The sequence below is a fragment of the Platichthys flesus genome, chromosome 1 (assembly GCF_949316205.1).
Source record: "Platichthys flesus chromosome 1, fPlaFle2.1, whole genome shotgun sequence".
Classification (NCBI taxonomy): domain Eukaryota; kingdom Metazoa; phylum Chordata; class Actinopteri; order Pleuronectiformes; family Pleuronectidae; genus Platichthys; species Platichthys flesus.
The window spans coordinates 28,362,312-28,380,220 of record NC_084945.1 but is presented as its reverse complement, the minus strand read 5'-3'; the positions used below and the strand labels follow the sequence as shown (position 1 = coordinate 28,380,220).

Genomic DNA, 17,909 nt, shown 5'->3' with positions numbered 1-17,909 from the left:
TTGATCCCGGTCTTGCCTATTCTGCATGCCAAAAAGATCTTGGCCACGATAATGAACCTGAATCTCGTGGAGAAATGCACTGTTTGTCTGTGTGTGATTGTAAAACTGCACTCTGAAGACTTTTGACTGGTCATCAAGACTGGAAAAGCTCTATATAAACACAGACCATTTACCATTTAAGTGTTTGATCATCTGCGTCAGATCAGGTTTATCTTTTTAGGAACTCTATGATCAAAGTAACTTACTTTAAAACTAGAGGTTTCACGGATATGATCAAAAGTTCTATCTTATGATAGGATAATAAATCATGGGTGTATCTTCAAAATGGGCAGTGTCCTTTTTTAACTATATAATCTCCATCAAAGGTAAGCAGAGAAACTATACTAACAAATGTTTTTTTTCTTAACCACTTGATTTGTCTTTCACAAAAAGAACCGATGGCAGGTGAGTCAGAGGGCTCTATTTGTATCAAGGATTCTTACCATGTTCATGACAGTCAGCAGGAACCTCTGCGCTGCCTCAGCACCATGGTACTGCACCATGTCTGAGTCTGCCACCACTACTGTCTCCACAGTGTATGCTTCATGCAGGCGAATGGCATTTCTCTTTCCGCGACCATCCTCAGCTACTTTTGATCTCTTCTCCTTTTTCTTTACTGCTACAAAAAGAATAAAAAAAAGAGAGGAAGACCAACGTTATAAACTCTACACAAGAGGGGAAAGAAACACTGGAACTCTGCTGAATCTTTGTCAGTCATTCATCCATGAAAATCTGAGTCAGTTCAATAAAACTGAAGCAGATTTGATATCTTCAGACTAGAGATGCACCGATCAATCGGCCGCAGATTAAAAAAGCCGGTTTTATATCCAATCGGCCACAATCGGTGACCTGCCGGTCACTGTCGTAATTTCCGGTTTTCGGCCGATCAAACTCACCCGCATGCGCGGTGTGTAGCAGCTCAAGACGCCCAGAGCAAAACAGCTAAAAACTAGCAAGACTCGGGAAGAAAACATGTCGCTGATTTGAACTTATTTCACTGTGTGCCAGGACGACCCAAAACGTAATGTAATGCTTGCAAGTCAAAAATAAGCTGTGGGGGATCAACGCCTAAGACATTTGGAACAACAAACTTAATACGCCACTTGGAAAAGAAGCACCCAGGTGTGTTTAGCACATATAAGGACACTGCCGCTAAGAGGAGGGATGCAGCAGAGTCGCAGCAACCACAACAACCCTCCACCATGGCTGCTATGTTCGACATCAACACTGAAAAGTCCAACGCCACCACTAAGAAAATAATGGAGTTCATGGCTCTGGACGACCAGCCGTTTAGCGTAGTACAGGATAAAGGCTTCGTAAATCTGATGAAACACCTGAGTCCATGGTACAAATTACCAAGTAGGCGGTACATTTCTGACACAGCGCTGCCCGAGTTGTTTGAGAGAGTTTCAAGCCATATACACAAACTGCTGGACGGCACTAAATCCCCGGTCAGTTTCACAACGGACATTTGGACTTCTAACGTGAGCTTAATGTTAAATTACATTACATTACATTACATTACATTTCATTTAGCTGACGCTTTTATCCAAAGCGACTTACAATAAGTGCATTCAAACCCGAGGTTACATACCAAGGACGACAAGAATCAAGAAAATACAATTTCTTAAAATAAAGCAAAACTACAAAGTGCTATAAGTAAGTGCCATTTAAGTGCTACTAAAGTGTTAGTTTCAAAAAGTTGTTAGTGTTTTTTTTTTTTTTTTTTTTTATTTATTCAAGGTAAAGTCGGAAGAGGTATGTTTTTAGTTTTCGGCGGAAGATGTGTAGACTTTCTTGTCCGGATGTCAATGGGGAGCTCATTCCACCATTTAGGAGCCAGGACGGAAAACAGTCGTGTTTTTGATGATATTTTAGCTCGCAGTGAGGGAGCAACGAGCTGATTGGCCGAAGCAGAGGGGAGTGAACGTGGTGGGGTGTAGCGTTTGACCATGTCCTGGATGTAGACTGGACCGGATCCGTTCACAGCATGGTACGCAAGTACTAGTGTTTTGAACCGGATGCGAGCAGCCACTGGTAACAAGTGAGCATTAATGTCAATGTTGAGCCTGACTGCTCAGTGGCTGGATGATGAATTTGAGCTACATCAAGTCCTTCTACACTGTGAGGAATGCCCCGGGTCCCACACCGCTGACAATCTAAGAGCCAAATTTGACAAAATGTTGGCGGAGTGGAAAATCGATAAGAAGAGGGTTCATGTCGTGTTGCGTGACAACGCTAGGAATATGACCAAAGCACTGGATGATGGCAACCTCCCCAGTCTCCCGTGTATGGCACAAACACTACAGTTAGCGGTGATTGAGGGACTGCAGTCTCAACGCTCTATCACTGACGCTGTGGCAACAGGCAGGAGAATAGTCACGCACTTCAAACACTCATCGCTAGCCTATTCAAAACTCCACGCTATCCAGGAGGAGTTGGGTCAACCCACGAAGCGCTTGCAACAGGATGTCCCCACGAGGTGGAACAGCACATTTTATATGTTGCAGTCGCTGTTGGAACAGAAACGTGCCCTGGGCTTACACGCAACAGAACACAAGCTCCCGGCCATACTCACCACAAATCAGTGGGGGTTAATTGAGAATTTGTTGAGCATCCTTGAACCTTTTGAGGAACTCACTAAGACAATTAGCTCCTCGTCAGCCAAAGTCGCAGTTGTCATCCCTGAAATCACAGCACTGAAGCGCCTTTTGGGGAGAGCAGCAGACACAGACCGTGGTGTGGGCACTGCCAAGGCCACGCTGTTGGAAGCAGTCCAGAGAAGGTTTAAAGACATCGAGAAGAATCCACTGTACGCTGTGGCCACTGCTATGGATCCCAGGCAAGTTATAACTTACTGCTAATAATGTTAATCAGCCCACTACTATTCTTAAATGAATAAGCATTTGCTACTAAGCTATAGGCTAACGTGTTTGCATGTATATCAAAACATAAAATTAATTAAAACAAAAAAAGGTATTTTTTGTTGGCCTTTTAGTGCCTGCTTGTGTATGTTCAGAGTGCACAACATTTATGTATTGCCTGGCTAATGTGGCTATATAATAAAAAATAAAATTCCTTTTGTCTGTTGATACAGATACAAAACCTGCTACTTCTCAGCAGAAGTAAAGGATGAGGTGAAAAGGGTGCTTCTGAACATGCTGGACACAGTGGACACCAGTGCCAGCAAACCCACACCTGATCAGCCTTCTGGGGAACCTGCAGCCAAAAGGGCAAGTCCACTGCTTTCGGTGCATGCTGAGATACTGAAGGAGAGTGCTAGCAATGAGGAAGAGCGATTCCTCATTTCCTCATCAGGTCAAAGGCCTGAAATGTGCAATTTACTTTGAGAACCAGTTTATTTTCAGTACATAATAGTGCACTTTATCTTTTGTTTGTATTTATTTTAGTTTTATCCTAGTTATTGACCTGTAAACTGGACTGAATGTCAGTGTTCAAAATAAATCTGCTCAGGAGGCACTGTTGAAACTCTCACTCTATTTCTTATTTGTGATGTTTTATTCTTGAAAAGGGGAGTTATGATAGCATATAGCCTACCACTAGTTGTGGTTTTAATTGCAGTAATATAAGCAAAATGTTGTCTGGGAGAAGGGTACTCAAGCCAACAAATATGGTGTCTATTATATGATTATAGTTATTTCTTAGAAAATCGGTATCGGAAAAAACGGTTTTGGCAGGTCAGACCTCCTAAAAAACCGGAAATCGGTATCGGCCAAGAATTTTGCAATCGGTGCATCTCTAATTCAGACTAAAAAAAACAAACGAAAAAAAAACATTACATATCCCCATACTGCTTGTGTGGTGTCATCCAAGTGTCCGTAAACCCTGACATTCATATTCGACTTGAAACAAGGTCATATACATTGTGTTTTAAGCCTAAAAATCCACCAGAAGTGGTCTCGGAATGCAACTCATTGGGAGATATCAGAGGACATTTAGGCTTAAATGGCCCATATTTTACACCTCTCTGGGATTTAATTTGAGGTATTGCTACCCTAAGATGATATATCAGTCGTTTAAAGTCGAAAAAACTGCCTCAATGTGTGTTTCCATGTCCTCTCTTCTGCCTCTCTCTGGATCTGCAGACAGTACAGGCTGATTTCGCCTGCCTCTTGAACGCCTCCTCTGATTGGCTGACTCGATTTGATTGACAAACGACCAGAACTTTCACCGGACTCATACTGGCGCATTTACAATCTCTGGCTGTAATCACAGCTGAAAGTCACATTGTTATGATGCAGCTATAGAAAAACAGCCATATACTTACAGTCGGTTACCACAGGATGTTTCTGAATGGTAAGTTACACCATCCTCATGTTTATAAAAGTTTTAGCAGGACAGCAGGCCAATGTAAGAGTAACGTCACAGTACGGAGTTGGTTTTTAAATACGGAGTAACGTAGACTTTACTCCGACACGGCACGTCAGAAGAAATAAAGGATATCCACTGGTCTTGAACAGTAAAGTTCAATCACTTGGATGACACCACACAAGCAGTATGGAGCCATGTTATATGTTCTCAAACACTCCACCCACCCTTCCATTTTTCTGTGAATTATCCCTTTAAGCTCTAAAACAGGAAACTTCAACAGTCAGGAAGTTTTTTTATATATCTTAAGCTAGCTATGCATAAATAAATGCAACTAATAAGTTAAACTTTGAGTGGCTAGAATTAAGTTTAAAAAAAATCCAACATAAATGACAATTGAGGATTTTTATAATTGCCTTTGTGTTTTCTATTGAAAGACTTTATGGTTCAGGTGTGATTTAGTTTAGGCTACTAAAGCTAATCTTTTAAGGGTTATGGTATGACATCTACAGGGTGAATATATCATGTGAGACACAAGCCAGCCCAAATGAACACCAAGCTCCATGGGGGAACCAAGAGACAAATTAAGCGGAAAATCACTTTATACAGAAAGGATCGGATGACTTCTGTGAAGTCAATAATTCCAATGGAGGTAGAATATCAGAATAGTGCCCCCTTGCAGCAGCTGGCACTGCTCAGACTCTTTACTGAAACCAAACCGTCAGTACTGGAAGTGGGAAGCAATTCAATGACCTGTGGTCTGGCAGGTTAGATTTAAAGGTGTCCAAGAGCAAGCATGTCCAGTCCAAGTTAGTCCGGCTTAGAGAATAGAGATCAAGAACCATCTGGTAGGTAATGCAGCTGTATATTGACTAGGACACATTACAACGTTTACCCTTGCTTCTGGGATACAACAGTCACTATTTGTAAAATCCCACTTGGCAAACATGCGTATCAGGAAACTGTAAGACTGAACAGCTTTTTTTTGATTGGTACACTGTCAATCAACTAAATTATTTATTATATCAAGTGATGTAGAAATTATATTAATTTTTTTACTGGTCGAGTGCTACTGCATATTGTGGGAAACAGTGATTTGTCGCTGATGGCATGTGACCTTAAAAGGTTCAGTCATTCAAACTCTTTTACCATTCACGTGTAGAGTGTCCTTGATTGCTTGGCTCAGGAGTAGAGCGTTCATATGAAAACTTTGTAATGAAGTATCCCAACGAGAGAAATCCTGCTTGGAAGTGACAGCTTATATTCTATTGCACTTCTGTCCATCCAAGGAGAGGGATCCCTCACATGTAGCTCTCTAAGGTTTAAAAAAAAGATTTAAGGGTAGTTTTTCTTTACTATTGTTGAGGGTTAAGTACAGAGGATGCTGCACCTAGCTAGGCCCTATTAGACCAGCTGTGATTTGTGAATACGGGCTGTACTTTTTTATTGAATGATGATTGAACAGTCAGCTGACAGGTAGTGGTCCAACAGATGTTACACATATCCAACCTCAGCTAAAAAAAAGGCTTTCCCAGCAGAGCTACTCTTATGTTGGGAGGAGAAACCTTGTAATAAGAAAGATAAGAGGAAGTGTTTGAGTCACACAGAGACAAATAACACAGCACTTTGAGCCAAGAAATACACTCCAGAACTTCAGGGGAAAAGTAAATCTGCCATTTCAGACCTTTGTGGGAGAATATTGCCTCATACAATGACTGGGTTGCTCCTGCTGCTAGTCAGGCCTGAAGTTATTATTGTTGGTTTCTGGCAACAATAATAACTTTGGTAATCACAAAGCAAATATCAATGTCCATATACCACACTACAGAAAAAAGGAGTTTGCTCTTTCAACATTAAGACACTGTTAATCTTCTTTACACTGATAACCCCAATGACGCAGAGGACCTAGTTCTTTTTTTACTGTGTGACAACCTATGTATATTTATTGCCATAAGGCTCAGTGGTTATTAAATCCACTTGACCTAAAAGTGCATGTTTTTACCAGTGGTACATCGTCTATGACAGAAAGTTGTACCAGCAGCAGAATCGTGTACAGCATCAATAATATGCAGTTATCATATTTGAGCATAAGCAAGCCATGGTTCCACAATAAGATAATAATTCTGACTGCTTTTGATGCTTTTATATGAACTCACAGTGACCAGATTACTAAAGCGGATGTGATATGCAGGCTTTTTTCGGAAGAAACGGGGGGAAACCCTTGTCATCCGTCCCCCTCAGTGTAAGAGTATCTGCCGAAGAGTACAGGGAGTGGAGGTAAGGTGGTTTTGACGAGGTCTTCAGCATGAGGGAAGCAGATGCTTAGGCTTCAATACTGCTTTAACTTCCTTAGGGCTTTTCCCACTGTCTCAGATTCCACTCATGAAGCAGGAATTCCAACATACTGCAGACTGGACAGAACAGGCCACTCCAAAAATAATTATAATTATAAATTCTCTTAGATCAGTCGTCAAGAGCAGCAAGGGAAAAAATGGAGTATACTCCTTAACAAAACTGATACCTTTATGAAGAAGAAACAAAAAACATTTAATGACCACACATCTTGCTGCAAACACACACTGCTAACAGGTTTAAAATACAATTTTTATTCTTCTCAGAAAAACTAAAGTTGATGGCTAATTAAGTTAAAAATGAATACTCTGGTAGAGTGGTCGTCCTCCAACCTGAAGGTCGGCAGTTCGATCCCCAGTCTTCTCCATCTGTATACCGAAGTGTCCTTGGGCAAGATGCTGAACACCGAATTGCCCCTAATAGAACAACAAAGTGCTGCTCATAGATGCACTGTATGAATGTGTGTGTGAATGGGTGAATGTCAAACTGTACTGTAAAGAGCTTTAAGTGGTCATCATGGCTAGAAAAGCACTATATAAATACAAAACCATTTACCATTTCATAGGCAAATGATTGAAGGTATAATTCACATTCTGCAGATCAAACCCAATGGCTCACACTGTTATCACTGTGCAATGCAGGTTTTGCTAAGATGTTTAAATCCAGACATACATTGTCATGCATACCTGTAACCTTTTTTAAACTGCTTACTCCACCAGTGCATCTCCACAGTTGTAACCCTGCTTTCACTTGGGTCATCACCATCAAACCCATTCTGTTACCCTTTCTTTCACAAGTCATCTCCATTCCTATTCACCAATCATTCAGATCCCCAATTCCCCAATCAGTCCAGCCTATATCCTGTTGGACCCTTCTTTCACCTTCTATCCACGGACACGGATTGTACAGATCTGAGAAAGGCTACAAAATGTTCTGCTGCTTTTAACATTTCAAAGAGCCACTGTTGCAGCCATCATTTCAAATAGAAGAGGTTTGGAAAAAAACAGGACTCCTCCTAGGGCTGGCCACTTGACCAAACCGAGAGATCTATGTCTTCCATGATGTACTGCCATGGGAACAAAGTTCCATGCAACAATTCACCATGATTTGCATAATGGATTTGTGATCCGAGATTTTAGCCAGCTCCAGTGACACCTTAAGCATTTAGCCATTACATTAGGGTTTTTTCCTGCCTCACTGATTATTCTACAATGTGCACTAGAATTATTTTGGCCAGACCTCCACTTGGTAGCTACAGAACTAAACCATCTCCATTTATAGCCATTTAACTGTGGACTGATGAATATCTTAAATCTTAGTCGTTACTGTTTAATCTTTACCAGCTTTGTGCAATTCAAAAAACCCAGTCTTCTGATATATTGTCTGTTGTGGCAAGTGTATTAGTAGATGCTTCTGGTGAACAGCTAACCTAAATGTTTTCTGAATCAAAGGAGCTCTAACTTAAAAACTTAGAAAGAAATTTGCTGAGTTTCTTTCCTATCTTAATTTGAGTGTGGGCGTTATGAAAACATCTCTTCATTTAACATCTTTTAAAGGTTTCCCTTAAAAACCTGTCATGAAGCTCTCAGAATTGTTTTCGCTGTTGTATTTTTACGAAAATTCCCCAACCAAAGGAATTACATAGACCAATCAAATCATTGTTACTTCAATAAAAGGTAAAATGTACATAATTCCCAGGCAGTTACTAGGGCAGTCATATATTTGTGGCTAAACATGAATGAACCTTTCATAATATCTATAGGTAGGGAAAATAATACTATAATAATAATGCTATCATTCAATTTCATCTTTAACACTGTTTATTTTGTGTTTCTCATTTTATTGTTATTGTTATTATTTTAACTCTCAAAATACTACAAATAAAAATACATATTAGGATTGTGTAGTTCTTGATGATGATAATGATGATGCAATGATAGTCAATGTTTGTACATAGACACATATTCTGAATAATGTATAAAATTATTATAATTATGTAGTAGTAGCATATAACATATACAATTAAACGAGGGGAGAACAATCACACGTGCAGTTTTTGGTCTAGAATAAATAAAATATGAATGTCCGTGGGATGAAAATTAAATTCAACTTGTCTGAACAAAGCAGGCAGAAGTTTGAGTTTTATGTCGAAATTATCATTTTTACACTTAAATTATATATTAATATATATGTGAAAGAGAGAGGTAGAGGGGGAGAGATGTTGTGCATTCCTATGGACATTAGGGGGAGTTGGAGAAAGAAACAGAAAAGAAGTACAGGAATGGAACAGAGAGTCCAGGCAGACATACATGTAGAGGAAAGAATTCATAATCTGACATTTTCCTCCTCCAGGTCTATACATTTGTGAATATGTGCTATTCAAATAAACTATGATTGACATGCATACATACTTTAAGAACAATGCTCTTATTAACTCTGTGTTTCTTGAGCATGTCAATGGAAATGTCAAGATATTCTTGAAGAGGTTCCACGGGTTCCCCGGCAGAATGAGGGCTAGTTTAACTTTGCAATTAACTTCATTAAAAAAATGTCGATGAGGGATGGTTGAAGGATTGATGTATGATCTTTCATTCAACATCCACAGAACACTTCCCCTGCAGAAGAATGGCAGTGTATAATGTGAAGCTATTTGAATATGTGTCATAAAAACAAATGAAAAACCCAGCTCAGCTTTTGTATGATGGCTGAAAACAAACAGGAGCAAGAGACCGACCCTCACAGCTCTGCAGGTTTTTTCTTCTTTCCTTCTAAAAAGGAGGTTTTAGTAATTGGTATGACCCAGTTATGAGCATATGGAAAAAAATATTTATACAGGTTTTCAAAAGTGCTGGTGGTCTTCAGCTTGGGTGGTGTTATGTAACTTTGGGGGTGCAGTTTGGTTTTCAGGGTCAAGCTTCTCTGGTTGATTAATCTGCACCAGGGGGGTATGTCTGCAGGCTAATATAATGATAACACCCAACAGATAAGAAACAGCAGTTCATTTCTGCTTGATACAGAAGTATGACAGTGATTTGTCATTTCTCCTCGAGCCAGGGTATAAGTCCAAAAATGGTCTTTTGCAGGAATGGCCTTCTCACGCACAGTTCACGCTCACACCCACTAAGCAGAGTTAGACACAGTGTAGTCCACCAGGCACATTAGGGTCTTACAGACAAACAGCTAAACTAGTGATATGCAGACAATGTAGTCAAAACATCTATTAAACTATACTGGAGAGTCAGCTGAAGAATAGCCTGTTAGAAAACTCTCCGCTTTTGAATGCTTTCAGTCCACATTTGGGAGCCACATCAAATACTTGATTGGATAACGAGAAGAAAAAGTCACCCTTTACACGTGGTCTGATCTTGATTTTGGAGATTAAAGGAAAACAGTGAATTTGTGTCAACATTTTGACTTTTTGGACTGTATAAATTCTCTTGTTATATGAGCCATTTAATTAGTTTGAAGAACAAATGAAAGATTGCTAAATTACAACTTTTGGAGGTAGCTGGGAGAGCACCTTCACCTACACCAGATAATCAAGGAGCGCAGGTGAGAGCTGTTAGCTGATTGATCCTCAGGTTTAAAAGGCAGCAGCGGCGCTGCCTCGGGACACACTCTCTCAGGACCGGGGACACTCTCGGATCACTCAGACCGAAGAACACTCTGAGATTCGGAGAGCATGAGCTGCAAACCTAGTCCCTTTGGGTCAGTCTATTTGTTTTTGTTCACGTGTGTGGTTTGATTTAATAAAACATGCTGGATAGCAACCCCCTTGTCTCTGGTAGTGTGGGGGAGAGCCCCGTGGCATGATCAAGTAACGATGGGCTCCACGCAGCCAGAAAAGCGTAACCTATAGGCGGAGATATAGCTACTAAGGATGGCTGAGGACCTCTTGGCCGCCTACCGGGAGCAGATAGAGGAGAGCATATGGGGGCTGAAGGCACTCCGGTGGCAGGAAAGCGACGGTGATGGAGCGTCTGCTGGACCGCTCGGGTTCCGCTCCGGCTATCACCTGCTGCACCGTGCTGAAAGAGGCGGCGGGCGTGTTGCCAATTCCGTGCCCTTGCACAGCACTAAGGCTGGTGGAGGATGCCTCCTGCACCGAGGCCGGAGGTAAAACCGGCGTCCCCTGCTCCTGTTTCCATGCCCCCTGCTCCAGTTCCTACCCCAAGGTCGGCAGAGAGGCCTTAACCTGCAGCACCTGTCCCAGGCTCCTCGTCGGCAAAGAGGCCAACGCCTGCAGCCCCCGTTCCTGGTCTAATCAACTAGGTCAACATAAGAATTTAATAGTTTGGTGGTCTGAGTTATAAAATATTTTTTCAACCTGTTGGACTTAGACTTTGGTAAGCTGTAGCTTCTGCCTAAGGGCCTGCTCAAATTCAGAAAAGAGAGGATGTCAAGGTGAGAGACTTAACACCAATGATCTTGAAGATGTGTTGCAACTTGTTCTTCTATCTAATATAAATATTACCAAACTACCTGATAAAGCCAAAGGAAATGAAGATTCTACCACTCAGCCTTCATCAATTTACTGCACACAACACCAAACCAATTGTGCTTTCGTAGGAAGTGGAACACTCTTTGATTTTTATTTGATTTGTGTCTACATGGGAAACTTGATCAGTTGTGCTTCTCCTTGTGTGTTGTTTGTCTGCCTTGGCTTGGCTTTGTAAACAAAAATAACTAAAGTACAGGAAAGAGGTGAGGGTGTGTGTGTGTGTGTGTCTTCCCCAAATAGCAATGTCCAAAGTTCTATCCGTATATATACAAAGTCTGTTTCAGTCTCAACCATAAACCCAACATAGTTCAGTTCAATCCAGTTAACAACGCACTTTTGTTAGAGCTAACACAAACGTACCTCTCCGACCTCCACACTAATTTCTCTGAAGATACAAGTCACTTCTGCATTGGTTCAGATTACGCTGGGCTGTGTTGCCGGGGCTGTGATTGGATTGGAGTGTGAATGGAGGCATATGCAACAGACTGCTCCATAGGGAGGCTGTGGCTGAGGTGTAGAGCAGTCGTCTTCCAACCTGAAGGTAGGAAGTTCAATCCACCGTCTTCCCAAACTTCATGCCGTAGTGTCCTTGGGCAAGATGCTGAACCCAAAATTGCCCCTCATAGAACAAAAAAGTGATGCACTGTATGAATGTGCGAATGGGTGATTGTAAAACTACTGTAAAAAGTTTTGAGTGGTCATCAAGACTAGCAGAGCCATATAAATACAAAACCATTTACCTGCTTTGGCAGTATGTGGGGATGGGCAGGGAGACTTGTTCTATCTTCGCGTTTTGCAAACTAAAACCATGGACGTTGATCTTGGTTTCTTATACTATAGCTGACTGAGGTCCAGATATGGATAGTCACATACATATCACCAAAAACATATCTGCCTTTAATGTGGCTCTGCCTGAAAAAGGAGTTTGTAAAACACAAACATATCTACTAAACTAAAGCAAGCAGTTATGCAGCAGACGTTGAACTCATGTTTCTGGCTGATGTGATGTGGTCCTTTTGCTTCACTCAGTGATTCTGCCTCCAGAACAGTGCTCTGCTCAGAGAAGTGTTTGGAGAACTATAAAGCCAGTCTGCAACTAATTAAACTTTTCCATAATTTTCCAAGCTGGTCATTACTGCTTTTGACTGAATCCTGTGTTCAGGTGTGCTGCTCATTAAAAAACCTGCCATTCTTGAAAAATCAGGAGGCCATGATTAAAAAAAACTCTCACTTCAAAAATGTATAATCTTGGCAAACAGACAGAGTATTTGGGAAATATGCACATTAATAATCTAAAAAAGCAGAGGGTGGGGATGCTCTTTGTTTTACTTTACAGAAAAGAGATGCACATTGAATAAGGAAACATCTGCATTCCACACAGCCTCTCTTGCAACACACTGAGGCTGAATGAACATCAAAGCACGGCAGATTCCAGTAAATGCTGCTCTGAAACCTGTGATTTATTAGCATTGCTACCCTGGGATGTTTGACTGGCCCATTTCAGCTTAGAGGGTGGACAGGCAGACAGTTCATTCACACAGCTCACTGCGAGCACATCACTGTACAGGGATTTGGGAGATGTCTCAGGGGGTGAGTGTAAGTAGCATTCCCCAGATTTTGAAAAATTCCAAAAATCCCATCCTCTGTAATGTGACCCAAATGCATGAACCAATATCTCTTCCATAAAGATGTGAGCACAAATTATACATTTTTGTCAGTGTTTGAAGGATGGTAGCAAACAAGAAACACTGTTTTGCAAAAGAATTGCAGCTGTTCACAGATGCAATAATGCATTTTTTTGGGTGATCAATAGAAAACAATTTAGACAATGGATAGTTAGCCTTGGTTTTATAGCATAAAGGCTGAAGTATGCTTCTCCGAGTCCGTTATGCGCGGACTGACGGATCGGACGGACTCCTTTTCATTGATGGTTCTACGAGCTGTTGGTGCTGAAAACAATTCACCGCCAGAACAGTAGTTGGCGCTCCGCGAGTCAAAATGCTTATGTTATCATTTCTTAGCACAGCAGTTCCCCGGTCTTGTTTCCAAACTGCGTTGCTAATTCAACAGCTTGAAGCTACACGGAGGCAGCTAGCTTCCCCCCCAGCTTCCACACACCGATACTAACTACTACCAAGTGTTTGCTTTAACCTGACAGTATTTGAGAAACAGTGTCATGACAGCTGTGGAATTAAAGTCGTGACAGCAGGTTTTTGCTCTGTTACCACCGCAGTTAGCATGATGGCTTTATGACAGGGCGTTATAACCGTATGTGACCGTACACACATCCCGTTAGTGCTCTAACCAGCCACCGTCAGCCGGACAACTCCGCTGGCTTAACACACTTGTCACATTAATCCTAGAGTCGTAGTTGTGTTTTGGGTTTATTGTGCTATAGGGAATGAAACAGGAAGTTTGCGGTCCGCAAATGTCGTTAGCGGACGTTAGCAGACCAATCACAGCCAAAAGCTATCCCTAGGCTCTCCGAAATGCCGACGGATAGTTAGAAAAATCAGAGGTTCACGAAACGCTCTCAGAGGAGCTCGGAGAGGGGTGTTATCCTCTCCGTGTCTGTCCTTGTCCGTCAAAACGGAGAAATATACATAGGCCTTAAGGCTATAAATAAATTGGATTATTGTAAAGATCAAGGTCATAAGTTGTTAACTTTTATAACATAGCGTGATAATAAAGCTTTTGCTATACAGTAACTTTATATCCCACCTACTTAAGTTTGTGATTTCTCTGAGTCCTTTCAACTTTTTATTAAAATTAAAACAGGTTTATCAATACACCTCATTGGCATGTACGCATTCCAATAATATAAATAATTATTGACAGAAATGTACATGCCATGATGATTACCATTACCAATACTGACTAAATTGATCAAAACTTGTAAAAACCTGATTTTAGCAGCAGATTTGAGCAACTTTGCATTGCATATTATCCACATAGGTAAGCTAGCTCTGATGGTGAAAATGTTAGCTTGTCACATAATAAATAACACTCGTTTGATTATTATATATAAGGTCATGGGTGTGGGTATGATGTACTTGTGATGTACACTACATGTACATTTGACAGCTGTTGCAGTGAGAGGGAGTGGAAGCAAAGCGTTGCACAAACAGCAAATATTTGCCAGTTCCGCCACACTACTCTTCTAGAGATTCGGGGTCTCGTGGTTCACAGCTGAACAGCCAAAACAAATTATCTTGCAGCCCAGTCATAATGTTTACCTGACCAATATGTCACGAACATTATATTGTGCTACACTTCCTGAAGAGAAAATAAAGCTCTCTAGGGTTTCTCTTGATTGAATCCATTCATTTGTTTTAAAATTGGGTTTTATTGTGAGGTACTTGCAAGAGGACAGGAGATGCATGGCTTCAAACTGGTTAGAATTGGTATTTATTTTAGTGTATAGGAATATTTTTATAAAATGAAATACATTAGTTATACCATAACCTTAGAAATGCTGTAGTTATTTTAAAAGTTAACGTAAATAACTGCAGGTGATGAACAGTAGTCTCTCTCTCTCTCTCTCTCTCTCTCTCTCTCTAAAAAAAACCACACACACTCACTTATTTATAGCTATTGTCAGTATAGTTAAAAACAGTGCTGGCGATGATGACATGCAGCTGGTGTGAACAACTGATAACCGTGACTGCCCAGAGTCATCATTTATAAAGTAAAGATAATAATGGAATAAGGTATCTTAATGTTTTTAAAGGCTGGGTATCACAAAACCTTTGTAGTATCTCTATACCATGCAACACTAAACTGCCCTCCACCTGACTATCTTACCAGTGAACAACAATGTCTTAATGCTTTTCATAATCTCAAAGTCAACTTTCAACATAATAGTTCTGTTCTATAGTCTGCTAAACATGAACACCCTGCTATACAAATAGATCATAGACTTTCTGACTGACCCCTTAAAGACTTCAGTTTGCAGATAACACTTTGTCAGCAATAAAAGAGGTTCGGACTGGTGTTAACAATCTGTCTTAGACTGTTAAAAAGAACAAAAGAGATGGTCGCTGACCTCAGAAGAGCTCCCGATACACACACTCCTTTAGTGATCAACAGCTTTACAGTGGACACACATTGGCAGCAGAGAGCAGTCCAGCTCTCTATGTCACTCACCTTGTTTCGCCCCACAGAATTCGGCGTGGTCAGCATCTGGAGCAGAGACCCTGTCCGCAGAGCGTCGGTAGCGCAGCAGTTGGTGTTTAAGTCCAGAAAACGACTGTGATGGGTCGTTTTTACCCACGGGCTGGATGAATAGGCGGTCTTTCCCTATCTGGACAAGCCCAGTCTGTGCAACAAAAAAAAAGTGCAGAAGATTAAGAAAAAAGACTTTAAACATTGAGTTTTAGACTGGACCTGTTAAACGTGTATGTAGTTTAAAGTAACCTGTTTAAATGTCAACAGCAAATAAAATGTGATAAAAGTTACAGACATTATCTTGTTATAGCTAATGTTTGTATTTCTCATGATAACCAAATTATTAAATAGTATAGAGATTGTGACGATAGATAGTTCAATGTTTTTCTATTTCAATTTCATAGTTTTATTGAATACAATAAATACTAAATTTGAGAGTACCATGGTTGGTAATTAATATACTATAGAACTTTTTTAGTCTTTAAAACTGTTACATCACACTTTGTTAAAAAAAAATCTTTATCAGATTAGGGCCATTTAAGTTGTGTAATGTGATGCATGTGCAATGTATGAACACAAATTCCTCAAAACATAGTTCAATTAAGCTCACATAGTATGAGAGTCTGTTAAGTCGTTTCTTGGAAAAATCTTCTGGCACAGGGGGTGAAATGTTTTTGGATGAAACCCAACATCAACTGTGAGGTTAGCGTCACAGTTGAACAACTCAAGGCATAGTTGAATGGCAGCTTACATTTTGCAGCACCATGTTGTACAAAGTCACAGCAGTCAATGAAATACACATTCTAAAGATTCACAGCTTTGCTGTGTCGCAAACCTGTGATTCTCTCCATAACACCCTACAGATCCCGACTGTTATCTGGGACTAATAATGATTCCCATGGATATTTATGATATAAGTATCCATCTATCTATCTATCTATCTATCTATCTATCTATCTATCTATCTATCTATATCTTATCGCCCTATGTTGGTGCCAATCATGATGATTTAAAGAACAACAAATATCACGGAAAGGCCTTCACTATGACCGAATGTAGATGGCTGTAGTACTTCAAACAAACACAGTGGTTTCTTGCAGTATAACGTATGTAATGTACACACAGAGAAAAATACCATTGTGTCATGAGTGAGTCAATGACGAAATGCTTCTCATACCAAAATAATAGTAAAAGAACAAAAAAGACATGGTGTGTACATTCCTGTACTAGAGGTTTACATTTACAGTTTTATTTGGTATGTGGTTGGCCTAGCTTAGAAAAACTAAGTATCGAGAAAGATCCAACCAAAATGAAGGCAGATAAGAAAAAAGTTTTTTTCAGTCAAGTTAATGCTCTCTTTACATATACGTTATATTTATTTAATTGTCAATAGAAATACAGTACAGACATTGTACTTTTTCAAGTGAATAAGTATTTAGTTTTCTTTGTTGGTTAGTTACTTTTAATGGCCAACCAGCCATTGTTCATAATGCTCGGCATTGGCCATTCAGAAACTCACATTGGTCAACAACTTATAAATTGACATTGACATTGATTGGACACTATATTTGAGAAATCCTGCAACTTCTACAGCTGTGTCATCAGCGTGAGGCTTCCAGGTTTGGCACCAACACATCTGCAAAGAGACCAAACCTGTGCTCACTGCATGTGGCAGCCTGTGTTATAGCTAGAGCTCTTGGGTGAATGAATAAACTCTTGTTGCCAAATAATAAAAAAAAACACAAACTGTAATTTTTACATTTCTGTTATTTGCATGGTTTATATAAATGCAATACATATAAATACCCCCTTTTCATAGCAGGCATTTGATTCATCATAGCTGGAAAAGCCCGGATGTTACTAATGACATTAAGAATGGTTCAAGGGACAGTTGGTAAATGAGCCTGCATGCACAACACTTATTCTTCTTAGGTCTTGTTAATATGTTAAGCTAGACCAATTTCAATCTTATACTCTAAAAGAAAGGGGGGGCTGAAAGACTGCACAGGAAGTGGCAATACTTTTACTAGGTCTGAGCAGTTTCTGCAGGTATTTTCTCTTGCTGCATACAGCCAACAAGACCAGCAATCAGAGGGTTCAACATCCTTTAACTGGCCCCACATACAAAACACAGGACAAAAAGCTGTTTACAATCAACATTTCTTTTTACTGAGAGCAACATTTACTCACATAAATTTAAACTGTGATTCAATCTGTATCCAGTTAGAGTAAAAAAAAAAAAAAAGTTGACAGCATTTAAAACCTCAAACATCATAAATAAAGGTTGCATAGAAACAGATGAATGTGGTGCTACCAAACAAAACACTTTGTGCACTTTGGGTTCCAGGTCTGTTTAACACAATCACAATGTCTACAAGTCGTCACATTGATCATCCCATTGCTGTGACTTCCCAATTCCATTTCCAGTTGTAAACTGAAGCTTTAAAAGTAGGTCAAAAGACAATGTGGCGGAGGGTGGCAGCCAGAATGCATGCTTTTGGTGACTCAGCACTAACCGGAG

At 40.3% G+C, this 17,909-nt stretch overlaps 1 protein-coding gene across 1 annotated transcript in view; it reads right to left on the bottom strand.

Moving 5' to 3' along the window:
* The window catches only part of adamts17 (ADAM metallopeptidase with thrombospondin type 1 motif, 17), a 126,553-nt gene that overhangs the window by 89,472 nt on the left and 19,172 nt on the right, over positions 1 to 17,909 (bottom strand). The window contains exons 3-4 of the mRNA XM_062390686.1: positions 15,368 to 15,539; positions 483 to 658 (exon numbers count right to left, since the gene is read on the bottom strand). Coding sequence (XP_062246670.1) covers positions 483 to 658; positions 15,368 to 15,539 — 348 coding nt within the window. The remainder of the gene's footprint in view (positions 1 to 482; positions 659 to 15,367; positions 15,540 to 17,909) is intronic.